General features: G+C 40.9%; 1 protein-coding gene across 2 annotated transcripts in view; it reads left to right on the top strand.

Annotated features, from left to right (window-relative positions):
• The first annotated feature begins 202 nt into the window (after window positions 1-202).
• DCDC2C (doublecortin domain containing 2C) overlaps window positions 203-13,629 on the top strand; it is a 41,756-nt gene continuing 28,329 nt past the window's right edge. For both annotated transcript variants that reach the window (XM_033143052.1, XM_033143053.1), the window contains exons 1-6: window positions 203-570; window positions 2,939-2,990; window positions 3,986-4,062; window positions 8,061-8,192; window positions 9,057-9,194; window positions 11,255-11,303. In XM_033143052.1, coding sequence (XP_032998943.1) covers window positions 272-570; window positions 2,939-2,990; window positions 3,986-4,062; window positions 8,061-8,192; window positions 9,057-9,194; window positions 11,255-11,303 — 747 coding nt within the window. In that variant the 5' untranslated portion in view covers window positions 203-271. The remainder of the gene's footprint in view (window positions 571-2,938; window positions 2,991-3,985; window positions 4,063-8,060; window positions 8,193-9,056; window positions 9,195-11,254; window positions 11,304-13,629) is intronic.

A 13,629-nucleotide genomic window follows, 5' to 3' on the forward strand; every position in this document is an offset into this window, starting at 1 on the left:
AAGACTTTGGGGTGGGGCTAGGGTGGGGTGGGGGTGTCCCCACTTTGGTGCCACTATGAAGTAGGTGGTTAGAGGTCTGAACAGGAGCTCTGCAGCCACCTCCTCTTCTCTGCCCCAGTTCCCTTTGCTTTGGGGTGTATGGGAGGGGTCCTGGATCTGTTTTTTTTGGTTTCCTTTCTTTTTTAAATGTACTGCCGTATATTTTATGTTCTTCCCCAAACGCCACTCCTCCCCAGACCTCTCTCTGTCTATCTGAACTGGTGACTTCAGTATGGTGGGAGCGACTCGAACTCGAGCCGTCTATAGCTTGACAGACGTCACCCCTGCCCGGACAATTTGGGTGTACCGTAACGGCGACCCCTTCTATTTGGGAAGGAAGTTTGTGATCAACCACCGCTATGTGCCTAACTTTGAAGCCTTCATGATACAACTCAATGAAGGCGTGGCGACACCCTTTGGGGTGCGGAACCTGTACACACCCCGCCAAGGGCATTCGGTTATGGACCTGACCGACATTGAGCAAGGAGGCAGATACGTGGCTGCCGGCAGGGAAAGGTTTAGGAAACTGAAGTAAGTATGAAAAGGTTTGAACGGAGGCGATCAAGAACAATTTGGGTGGTGCAGATCTAGTCTAGTGTATCAAAATGCGCAGGAACTCGGGATTTCTCTTAAATCGGAAACCGGAGTGGATTTCCAAGACATGCATATTGTAGAGAATTTTAAAATGTTAGCCTTGCATATGAAAGGATTGTCCCTGTATTTCCTAAGGAGATAGAATTGTAGAGCCTGGAAGGGAGCCAAAGGGTCATCTGGTCCAACCCTGTGCAATGCAGGAACCACAGATAAGGAATCTCGGAGGTTGACAGCACAGCCACATTCCGTTACCTAGGCTTGACACCTTAGTGTACTGCACCAGAAAAAGTGCCTGTGTTGCAAAAGGGTTCGTGATGTCCCCCTTCCATCATGTGGACTCTGTCACCCTTGCTTTGATTTTGCAATTCTGGCCTTTCAGATAGCTTACACTCTGCACTGCATTACACTGAATGCATCCAAACCATACCTGTGTAGACATACCCCAATAGCGACTGGCCTCTTAATACAGGACTGAGGAACCTGTGGCGCTTCAGATGTTGCAGGACTACTACTTCCTTCACTCCAGTCCTGATCGTTTGCCAGGCTAGGGCTGATAGGAGTTGAATGTAGTCCAATAACATCTGAAGGACTCCCTGTTCATTACTCATTAACACAAACAACTTTTCCTGCTTTGTGTCTCCTCCCTTTCCAGTGCTCTTTTATGGTGTTCACTATCCTGCTCTCAGTTGCTAATCCTCTTTCCTTCCCTCCTTCATTCCCTTGGTTACGAGCCCAAAACAAGTCTGCAGACTCTTATGATTACTTACTATTTCACTAAAGGGTGATTGAGTAAAAAAGAACAAAAAACACCTAAGATTTCCAGCTTAAATGTGAATCTCTGTTGTCTGGAATACAGCAGTAAAGCATTATACCAATGTGTTCCTGACATTGTTCTTGCTTGGTGAATTTAATGGAGAGAAGTGCAGGCAGAAATTGGAATCACTCACAGATAACAATTCTGAATACTGAAATGCAGCTTTCAAGGCTATTTACTTTAATTCTGAGTAGCGGTTTTGAGTAGGCCATGTTTACATTCCTCTCTGTGTTGTAAGTGCAAACCCGTTTGATCAGATTTTTGTTTGAACCTACTTATGCCCTCACAAATGCAGGATGACTGCTGTTTGCATTTGTTTATTAGTGTTTCAGGGCAGAGGAAATAAAATCCATTTCCTTGCTCTCCTCAGAGTTCAATACAATTGGAGTAAACATGGAATGCAGAGGTTTCACTGTAGGTTACAAGTTTGTAAAGTGCCTATAAATTTGTGAACTTTGATGCCTGTGAAGTGACACTCTTCTTATATAGTTGAAGAATTGAAAATGACACCATACCACAGTAGATTTAAAATAAACTGAAAGATCCCAAGCACAAAGATCCCTAGCTAACAGGACCAGTGGTATGGTAAAGTTCAGTGACTTTACAGCAGGCATAGGCAGCCTCGGCCCTCCAGATGCTTTGTGACTACAATTCCCATCATCCCTGACCACTGGTCCTGTTAGCTAGGGATGATGGGAGTTGTAGTCCCAAAACATCTGGAGGACCGAGTTTGCCTATGCCTGCTTTACAGCTTAATTTTTTGATGCTTAAGCATTTTCTATGAGGCAGTCATTTGTGGAAAACTTGACTGTTTCTAAAACAACAGTCTTGTGGAACCTTAAAGAGTAACAAGTTTATTATTTATGTTATTTTATTTACTTATTGAATTTATATACCAAACCTATACCCCCAAGTCTCAGGGCGGTTCACAGAATAAAATCAGAATATATATACACCACAAAATACATAATCAAAATAAAAACAAAACCACCCAGGAACCCCTCCCCCCAAATAACACATTTTAAAAGGGCGTAAGATGTCAGTCGAATCAACCAATGACTTGGTTAAAAAGGAATGTTTTCACCTGGTGCCTAAAGGTGTATAATAAAGGTGCCAGGTGAACTTACCTGTGGAGAGCATTCCACAGACAGGGAGCCAGTGCAGAAAAGGCCCATTCTCGTGTTGCCACCCTCTGGACCTCTCATGGAGGAGGCACACAAAGAAGGGCCTCAGAAGACGATCTCAGAGTCTGGGTAGGTGCATATGGATGGATTATACCTTCTCTCCTGCTCTGAGACTTCAAAACGAGTTGCTCTTTCAAAGTCAGATGCCAATATCTGGTGGTACAGCAGCTTTTTTTCTGGTATTGATTTGGACTAAGAAGATTCAGATAAATCAAGGTCCTCCTCTATTCCGTGAGGCCAAAATGTTTAAATTTTCAAGCTTTTGAATTAACATATTGTTTATTCTGATTATATTTTTCCTTTTAAGTTATTTTGGTATAGGGGCAAAGAAACCTCAAAGAAAGAAGAGGGATGAGGTGGTGAGTATTTGATCAGTGGCATTTTCATTTATTTGGCAGCAGGAAACATTTGCTCAGTCTTCCTAGCACCAACTCATTTAAAAAGACTTCAGCATAATTTCAAAGGTACCCTGAACTGAGTCATGCTCAACTTCCATAAGCCCCAGCCAGCATTACCCCAATGACCAGTGATTTTTTTAATCCCCAGAGGACCGCAGGTTCCTCACCCTTCGTTTAGACCAGGGGTAGTCATCCTTTTTATACCTACTACCCACTAATGCTTTTTTCTTGATGGTAAAATTTCCTTACTGCCCACCAGTGCTGCAGTAACCCCCTACCGCCCACCTGGAATCCTGAAATGCCCACTAGTGGGCAGTAGAGACCAGGTTGACTACCCCTGGTTTAGACTAACCATGATTTGTTCGAGTTTATGCAAAACTGAAAACAGTGGGTAGTTTAAAAGTGCAAGTGAATGCTTCCGATTTCCTCCTTGTGGCTGTGCTGGTGGAGGAGAGGGGGCCATAGAAGCAAGAAGCTTTTTCACTCAGCCTATTTTCCTTATTAACCCCCACTCCCTTTTGATGCTGTAAGTTTGGCCATGGAATAAATAGATAGCTGTTTTAGGGAGATTTTAATCAGGAAGACAGCATTGGGGTGGAAGGGCTAACCTCTTTCCTCCCGCATACCTGCCGTCCCAATCCAGATAGTTCACATGCATGGAACATCTGTTTTGCCCTGGAGGGAAGGAACTTCCTCATTCTGCTTGATAGTGACTCTCCTGCTGTGCCAAACAGCAACTTCAGAGGTTGCTGAAAAGGCAGTGGTTGTGACACAGCATGTTAGGAAGTGCAAATCATATATAAATTGGGACTTTAGGAACCTGGTAGATTTCTCCAACTTCCGAGCAAGTGTAGCAGCTTAAATTATATCATTTTATTCATATATACTGAGCACTCTAATTATTCAATTTTATAAACAAGTTGCATCATACAATCTGAGTTTCACTATTTTTGCAGATTCGACCCGTGGTCCACAGTAATATAAAAGTACCTTCCAAATGGCAATCAAACTATAATAAGCCACTAAATATAAGGTAAGTATATGGTTATTATTGTTGTTGTTGTTGGTTAAAAATAGTGCATATATTATTAACAAATCCTCAGATGTTAATCAATGTTCTTCTGAAATAAAGAAAAACGATAAAGATGGGTAGAGTCTTTGACTAGGATCTGTGTTCAAATCCTTAGTTAGGCATGACCTTAACCAGGTGACTTTTGGCTAGTCATTGCCTGTGTCTGAAACATCACCGCCAGGCATGTGCAAAGTCCGCTTCGGGGGCCTAATCCGCCCCACTAGTTGGTTCAATCTGGCCCCTTAACAACATCAATCCTAAATCTGGCCCTTCATCAATCTGGCCCTTCACTTCATCAAATCTGGTCCTTTCTGAAAAAAGTTTGGACACCACTGTGTCGCATAAACCATGGCTCACCATGCACAAAGACTGGGGACAAATAAACAGCAACCCCCAGCTTAATGTTACCTATGAACAGGTGCAGGTAACCTTGGGCCATCTAGATGTCCCTGAGCAATTTGCACCATCCTTGGCTGTTGACCATGTGCACTGGTATTATGGGAGTTGTAGTTCAGTAACATCCGAGGGCCGGAAGTTTCCCAGACTTGCCTCAGAACAAGGGCTGCAAACGGGCGTGACAGTCTTTGCTCCCTTTGTGTGCTAGTGGGAAGGAGCAAAACTATTGGGCACATTCATGGTAAACGATTAAACTGGTTTACCATGGTATGCACACGGGGCTGCTACCTCTCAGCCTAGCTTATGTCATAGCATTGCTGTGGGCAGTGCTTTTTTCTTTCTTTCTAGAAACCTAACTCACCATGATGTTACAGTAAGTGCTACTCATTTTAACAACAGCAACAAAAAAAGAGGTTCCATTACTGCGTACCCTTGAGTGCCCCTTGGGGAAAAAAAGCACTGGTTGTGGGGAGAATCCTGAGCTCCTTGGGATAAAAATACACGGAATAAACTACAGAACTTAAGTTTGTCTCCATGTGAGAGAAGTGTTGCAGAGCAAGCTGCTGCCTTTAGTTCTTTTGTAGGACAAGGGAAGTCAGCAAAGTACCAAGCCTGCACAGTGTTTCAGCATTCACAGCAACTTGTATATGAACAATTTGTATTGCTTATCTGGATTGACAAGGATCGTGTCTAATTCTCACTTTTTCAGACTTCTGAGTTATGTAAAGAAAAAAGGGCAGGGATGGGAGTGTTTAAAAGTACTTTAAAATGGGCTGGGATATCCTTAACCAGAAGGACTAAAAAAAGACCTTCTTTGGGCTATTCAGATTTGTTATTGGCACAATATATTTGTAAATGAAATTCATTTTAATTTAGGGTTCATGCATGGTTTGTATCTATGCCCCGAGAATTCCACTAGATGGCCCCAAATATCCTCTGATAGCAAACTCTTTGGTTGGCTTTTAGAATTTTGTTTTAAACATAAGCAGGCAAATATAAATATTTGACTTGAGAGTTAAACTGAGATAAAGCTGGATTTGAGTTTGTTGGTGTCTCTGGTAACGTCTCTCTCTTACATAATAGATGATGGTTCATATTACGGATGGATGTTCTGTATTATTTTGTTAATGCCGTTGCTACAAGTCTGTTATTGCCTTTTGCTTGAATGATAAAACTATTTGATTTGAGACCAGAATTGTATATCACATCATGGAGGTTTGTACAAATGCAGTTTTGGGTACATAGCTGTACTGTGGATGATATTTGAATATTTATAAGATAAAAATGCACTTGTAACCACACACATAATAACAGTTCTTGTAATGTGAATTAAATATCTGCTGAGGTCCTGTTATTTGTGACGTTTAGGAACTGTATTCAACTTAAGTTGTTACCTTTATCTTTACTCAGAGTAGATTCATTGAAATTAATGAACTTAAGTCTGTGTACACATTAGTGGCTTAAAACTCAGCGAGGTTGTTTTCTCTGTGTGTTTTTCAAGTTCAGTTTGCCTGTTGCTGTACACATTAGCATGGCTTGATGTGTATTGAAGCCACGTGCTGTATGCCCACACCAGTAAGTGGAAATTGGGTGGTGATGTCTTCACCTTATGGAATTGCCTGACTGTTTCCCCACACAGTTTCCACCCCTGGAAATTCATAAGGAGAAGAAAGCTCAAATGCACAGACCCAGGTTTCAATGTGACCATGTTCAAGTTGCCTTGAAGGTGGCTTGGGAGAAAGAACACCAATACGTAGTATTTCACTAGAAATTACAGGATAATTCTGGGCAAATTTATGTGTACATGGATTCAAAAATGAGTGGCGGGGGCACAATAGAACCAGAGTAAAATCATAATGACCATTAACTTCAGTGGATTTGGTAAATAGGATAAAATGGGAGAGGCAGGGACATGTACTGTCTTAATTTCTTTAGAGGAAAAGGTGGAATATAATTGCGATAAATTATTAGCTTAGAGAATCATGCAGTGTTATTCTTTGATGTAATAGGGAAGCATTGTTGGAATGAAGCAGAGAGATATAATATCAAATTGTCAAATATGCTGCTAACTAGCTGGATTGTGATCTTGGCTGCCCCAGAATGAACCTTCTCATTTTCTGTCTTATCTCTCTGTAGCCTTTAGGCCAGGGGGTAACAGGTTAGAAGCAAATATGAAATACTCTATTAGAGGCCAGCTGAGTAGTTAGCAGAATCTTAAAAGCTTGAGCTCTGCAGCTCTCTTAGTTTCCATCTAGAAAAGCCAGTTTATGCATAAAGGACTTCTGGAGCAGGATCAGATGTACCGATTATGGGAATACTGTAGACTTGGAAGAACACCTCTGAGTCAGTCTCTCACCCCAAAAGGAATGACCCATCGCACTTGACAGGCTTAAAGAGGTTCTCAAACTTATCCACAGACCACAATTAAAAACCAGGCAACATATTACAATTGCTACAACAACATATAATCAGGTGGTCCACCAAGACTCTCAGCAATTCTGAAGTGCTCTGTGGGGAAAAGTTTGGGAACCACTGCCATAATCTTCCAGTCCACTGTTGCTGAATATAGTTGTATTGATGCACTCTGTGGTGCTAAACCAGGATGTGAAAGCAGGAAAACAGGTTGGGGTCAAGTATACAGAGCTGGATCTTTAGCACTGCTTATACTATTGTAGTCATAGTTAACCCTGCCTTATATATCAGGTGTGTTGTTTAGCTTTTCATATGAGCGAGCAGAACTACTACCCCTTTTGAGTTGCCCTTTTGTAGTAACATGCTTTAAGGAAATTAACAGCAGTGTTAAGAAAAATCCTTTCAGCAAATCTGTGTGTGCTGGCTCTTCGTTTGATTACACTATTACTGTTGGAGGAACGATGCTCCCCTAAAGAGACACACTTTAAGCAGGGGAAAATGGAAGAGTGGAGACTTGGAATAGCCATTCTCCAAAAATATATAGGTACTTCAACTGGCTTAGTGTCTCTCTGTGATTTATCCAAACTTTGCTTCTTTTCAAAGCTTTTGCAGCCCAGTTCCTAATCATATTTACTCGGAAGTAAGTCTCATTGATTTCATTTATACTTAACTTCCAGGTCAGTATACTTAAGATTACAGCTTTAGTCTCAAAGTGGTTCCATGGATCTTTGTAGGTAGAGGAAGAGCCATTTTCTAATGTGAGCTTTGCTGAAGAAATCAATTGATTCTATTATCTCTTTAAAAGGATTGTGGTTTATTTCCTCTGGGAATTGTTGAGGACATCTTTTGTCGGTATAGGAGAAAGTAATTGAATTTTCAAAGGCTGTATCTTCCTTGGGTTCTCCAACTGAACGTATTTCACTTTTGTTTCCCCTATTATGCCAGATGGAAATGGGTGAAAATATACAATACTATCTGATGAGTTAAAATGTATTGTCGGAGAGGTTGAGATTTGAAGCTTGTCCCTGAAATGTAACTAGCTGGATTCCTAATGAAACATATTCTTATCAAAGTAATTTTCTAAATACAGTATTTCCCCCCCCAGAAGTTTCCTTACTTAAAATAGCTTGTTCATATGTCTTTTTTTATAGTGTTTTCACAAACGGAGACATTTTGATACCGCCTGTGAAAATTCTCCTTCCCAAGTTCACGCTGAAAAGTTGGAATGGTGTCCTTGGATTGATAAATGAAAAAGTATCTTCTCGGTCTGGGGGTATCCATAGGTAAGCAGTGCTTATGTGGCTAATGTCATGTGTACACAACTTCTGAAGACAGTGGTGGGAGTACACCAGATGCAGAGTAGACAGGATTGTATACACAGCCTTAGATTACTTTAAAAGCAGCTGAGTCACATTCATAGTGGCTACTAGCTATTGAAGCGAGACAGCAAGTATTTGAATGCCAACTCCTGAGGAGCAACAGCAAGAGAGGTATATTGCCCACATGCCCTACTTGTGGGCTTTCTATAGTTATTTGGGTGGCCAGCATTGTGTTTACACTGGGACAGTGTAACCAAGATTTTTGTTGAGAGGGGCAAGCCTTTTGTTAGGCAGAGGGCATAGGACCTTCTTGGTGATGGCACCCGCCCTGTGGAACGCCCTCCCATCAGATGTCAAGGAAATAAACAACTATCTGACTTTTAGAAGACATCTGAAGGCAGCCCTGTTTAGGAAAGTTTTAATGTTTGATGTTTTATTCTGTTTTTAATCTGTTGGAAGCCTACCAGAGTGGCTAGGGAAACTCAGCTGGATGGGTGGGGTATAAATAATAAATTATTATTATTATTATTATTATTATTATTATTATTATTAGGGAGGGCAGGCCTCTTGTTTGGGGGGCATAACCTCAGTTATGTATTTTTATTTATTTTTGATTCAGGAGGGGCAGCTGTCTTTCCCTGCCTCCCCCTTGGCTACGCCCTGGTAGTCTTTGAATATTGCTTCAGAAAAATGGAACCAATTGTCTTGGTTTTTCCAAAGTTATAATTAAACAAACTGCTAGTGGAGCTGATAATTATGCACACTGGAGGGACTGTATTCTGTTGATAGGTATAAGATACTTACTTTTTCAATATGCATTTCTTACAGACTGTTTACATTAAATGGCCAGGCTGTACATGGGTCTGATGAGCTAGAACATAACCATTTTTACGTTGCATGCGGCAAAGAAAAATTTCAGCCTTTGCCGTACTGGCAGCATCCTAGAGTTCCAGAAGATATTCGGCGGTGAGCACAGTATTAATGATTTAACTTAGTTGATGCTACATTGCTGGGATGTTAAAAACTAACTTTATACCTCCTGTCAACCCCCCCTCCCCCCAAAAAAACCCTCTTCGGTGGGGTTAGTATAAGTATTTTTGCTAATTCGGATCTCAGCCCTTTTAGCGGAAGTTAGCATTTCTAAATTGTTCCAAATTCTTTTGAAATCTGTAAACATTAAGCGCCTGAGTCCTGTTAAACGGTCTTAGAATGTTGCTTTCTTTATTGTGGGGAGTGTTTAGGAACAGAACAAACCCTTGTTTTCTTAGGCATTCAATAGATACACTTTCATATCCATGTCAGTTGGGATTTAAGTGCTAAACGGTTTTTGGGGTTTCTTTTAATGGGAAAGGGCAAACGCTACAGGACAAGCGACTTCATAATAGTTGAGATGCACAGGAAGTATGAAAATGGTTTGGAAAGGTTTACATATATTGAAAGCAGCAGCTTGAGCCCACAGCAACTCCATTGCCTCAAAGGATTGGTTCATAGCACTTCTATTTTGTACCAGTGGCATTTTTAAAATTTTATTTTTTTTAATAATATTTTTAATTAATTTTCCATTTCATAACATTTAAATACATCCCTGTTATTCACATATGTTTTTGCTCATATGAGCTAATCGACTTCCCTCCCTCCCGTCTAATGGTTTCCCTAAGTGTTGTTAATTGTTTACAAATTTCCTTCAAATATTGTACAAATCTTTTTCAAAGGCTTGATCGCGCTGGTTTTGGATTTTCCTGGTCAGTTTCGCCAGTTCTGCATATTCCATCATCTTTATCTGCCACTCTTCTGTTGTTGGTAATTCCTGCTGCTTCCATTTTTGGGCTAACGGAATCCTTGCTGCCATGGTTGCATACATAAATAATTTCTGATCTTTTTTCGGAATTTCTTCACCTACTATATCCAATAAAAATTCTTCTGGTTGTTTTTTTAAAACCAATGTACTTATGTACATTTTCTTTAACTCATTATATATCATTTCCCAGTAAGTTTTACTTTACTGCATGTCCACCATATATGATAGAAATTTTCATCCTTTTCTTTACATTTCCAACGTTTCCTTATTTCTAGTCTTATACATTTTAGCAAGTTTAGTTGGTGTTATATACCATCTATATACATCATTACCATAACCTTTTCTTTTAAAGGACCACAGGCAGTAAATTTAATTTCTTCATTCCATAACTTTCCCCATGATTCTAACTGAATATTATAACCAAAATCCTTAGCCCATGTATGGATATGTTTACATTTCATGCTAAACCATGTCTTAGCACGGCATACAGTGGTTGGGCTTCCATCCCACCCCTGCCTTTCCTGCCCTTCTTGCATCCACCCCTAAAAAACAAACACACACACAAATCCAGCCACTGTAGTTTGTTAAGGATTTCTGGGAATTGTAACTCTGTGGAGAGTAAACTACAATACCCAGAATTCTTTGAGAGAGAATGTGCTTTGAATGTGCTCTAAGGGCATAGTGTGTACACACTCCTAGTAGGAGGACTTTGGCAGCTTTGCCTGCCACTTTCATTTAAATTTAGTCATTACATTCAAACCCAGGATCGTGGTTTTACCACTAATACTTACAGCCTGCAGAGTTTTGAATTCACTTGATTCCATGTGTCTTTAGGGGCAGCCCATCTTATTAGTCCACCATCCTGGACCAATACAGAGAAATATATTAGCTGTTTTCACACTAGTGCAAAACATCAAACCAAGCAATATGTCCTGGCTTGTCTGTGGACAATTGATTATTGCCTGAGATAGACCTGCAGTTATTGTGTAGACTAGGGATGGCTAACCTGTGATTCTTCAGATGCTGTTGAAGAACCTACAGCTCCCATCATCCCTAACCATTGGTCATGCTGGCAATGGCTGATGAGAGTCAGAATCCATGTGGACAATACTTAAGTTTGTACTACCTTTAAAGATAATGACATTTTAAAACAAGACGGTTGTACCGACAGTTTTGACCTTTACACTTTACACCTTTACATGAAGTAAATTACACTTTATATTTTTAGGTATTATTCTAACACACCTGGACCTATAGAAAGGCCCCCTCCGAAAAAGGTAAGATTATTTATAATGACTTTTAAACATTATTATATGCTCTCCTCTCCCTGCATTTAAAAATGCTGCATCTACAGCTCCTCACTGTCGAACGGACAAATTTCGGATGAATTCAAGTCTGGCACATCCAAATGGATTTCAATCCCTGGCCCAACTTCAGGGATTTGCAAGGCTCTGCAGTCTACATGGAGCTCTGCATGGACAATGTGTGTAAATTACTATACAGTGGTACCTCTGGTTACGAACTTAATTCGTTCCAGAGGTCCCTTCTTAACCTGAAACCATTCTTAACCTGAAGCACCACTTTAGCTAATGGGGCCTCCCGCTGCCGGCGCACGATTTCTGTTCTCATCCTGAGGTAAAGTTCTTAACCCAAGGTACTACTTCCGGGTTAGTGGACTCTGTAACCCGAAGTGTTTGTAACCTGAGGTACCACTGTAGTATAGTTGGGATCCAATGAACTGCACGTCTCAGTCTGTGCTGTGAAGGAGATATTGCCTCCTGGCTCCCTGGCCACAGTGCCAACGGCGTTCATTACTGAGGTAGCTTTGAACAGCAGATTGTTATATGCCAATAAAGGTGTTGAATTGAATTGAATTGAACAGCAGATTGTGATATGCCGGAGATCTCATCTTCAAAGGGGTCAAAACAAAATAAAATAAAAAAATTCCTTCCAGTAACACCTTAGAGACCAGCTAAGTTTGTTCTTGGTATGAGCTTTCGCGTGCATGCACACTTCTTCAGATACCAAAAATCCTAGGGCATGCTTAAACTGTTAAGTGTGGTTAAAGTACCATATTTTCCATGTATAAGACTGTGCTTTTTTACTCTAAAATAATGTTCAAAATCTGGGCTCATCTTATACACGGATAGTATCTTCCCCCCATTTTATTAAATCGGAGTCCCCCAAAATAGGGGGTGTCTTATACATAGGGGCGTCTTATAGATGGAAAAAGACGGTAGCTCTTTGAATCCTGTCCATTGCCATTAGCAAGAAAGGAAGTGACCATTTCATACTTGTCCAATATGTGTGCAACCGTTCAAGTGTGCAGCACCGCAACCTGGAAGTGGACAAAAAGGGTGGGTGGGTGGGACAGGGGCAGAGTGGGTTTATGCACACTCCACTGGCTTGTGTGTGTGGGGGGTCTGTTCCCCCCACCTTGTTGTTTCATTTTCCTTGTAATGTGTGATTTGCAAAAACTTTGATCACATTCTGTTTCCCTGCAAAATTTCTTTGCGCTACAATAATACTTTATTTCAAAATTGTCTCCTTTTAATAGCTAATATGCAAATAAGAAGGAAAAACATCTCTAAAAAATACCTTCTATTGTGTTCAAACAATATAGTCTTGTTCTTTATATTATTATAGGCTTTGGGCCTTTTCCCCCCATGTGGGTGAATCTTATAGTTATCAGAATTACCTGAGTTTGGAATTATCTGTAATAAGAAGAAGTAAAACATGAAGAAGAAATGTTTTTAATGTGAGACGGCAAACAGTAAAAAGAAGCAACTTCTATTAAAGGATGCGAGTTGCCTAAAGCCGCCAGGTTTTGGGTTGAACTGAGTTTGCATGAGGTATTTTTTCTCAGTCCTAATCATACCCAGCCACTAGAGTAGGGAGGGGGTCACCAACTTTTTGGACCAGCGAGCACATTCTGAGTTTTGAGAGAGTGCTGTGGGCTCCAGTCACAAAATGTATGCCACAAAATGGGAGGGGGGGAGAGAGAGACTCAATATGGCTGCTGTTGGGAGGCATGGTGTCACAAAAGAGAGGGGCAGTCATGGTACAGCTTTCCCCTAATTGCATTTCTATACCAGAAGAGGCTTAACCTGTTGAATTTCTGCCTGCCTACCTGCCTGCACAACTGTTAAAGGCAAAGCCGCTTTTCTCCAATGCCAACTCTAAACCAAAGTCCGGACTGCCACTTAAATGGGAGGAAGCCCTGTAAAACACAAACTTACTTCTGAGTAGACCTGGATACCATTGGACTGTAACTTAACTGTACAGTGAATACTTAATGAGTGCTTGGTCGCCTGGTCTTTAGCTCCTGCATAGCAGCAGGCATGCCTAAAGTTCTCTGCAAAGTTAATCACATTTGCCTTTTGTGGAGATTTGTATTGCCTGGAGTTCAAAAGCCTCACTTTTAAAGTGCCTTCAGAGTGATCAGGGTACAGTATTTAGTTCTAGTGATGTCATAAAGGCACTAGCCAGCAGTCAGCCCTCAGTAGTCAGTCATACACCTGTATAATCACCATTAGTCTTCTATTTGGGATATGTTTTCACAGCCACCGAGGCAAAAACAACCACCTCATTCTGAAAACGCTA

Source organism: Lacerta agilis, chromosome 3, assembly GCF_009819535.1.
Source record: "Lacerta agilis isolate rLacAgi1 chromosome 3, rLacAgi1.pri, whole genome shotgun sequence".
NCBI classification, from domain to species: domain Eukaryota; kingdom Metazoa; phylum Chordata; class Lepidosauria; order Squamata; family Lacertidae; genus Lacerta; species Lacerta agilis.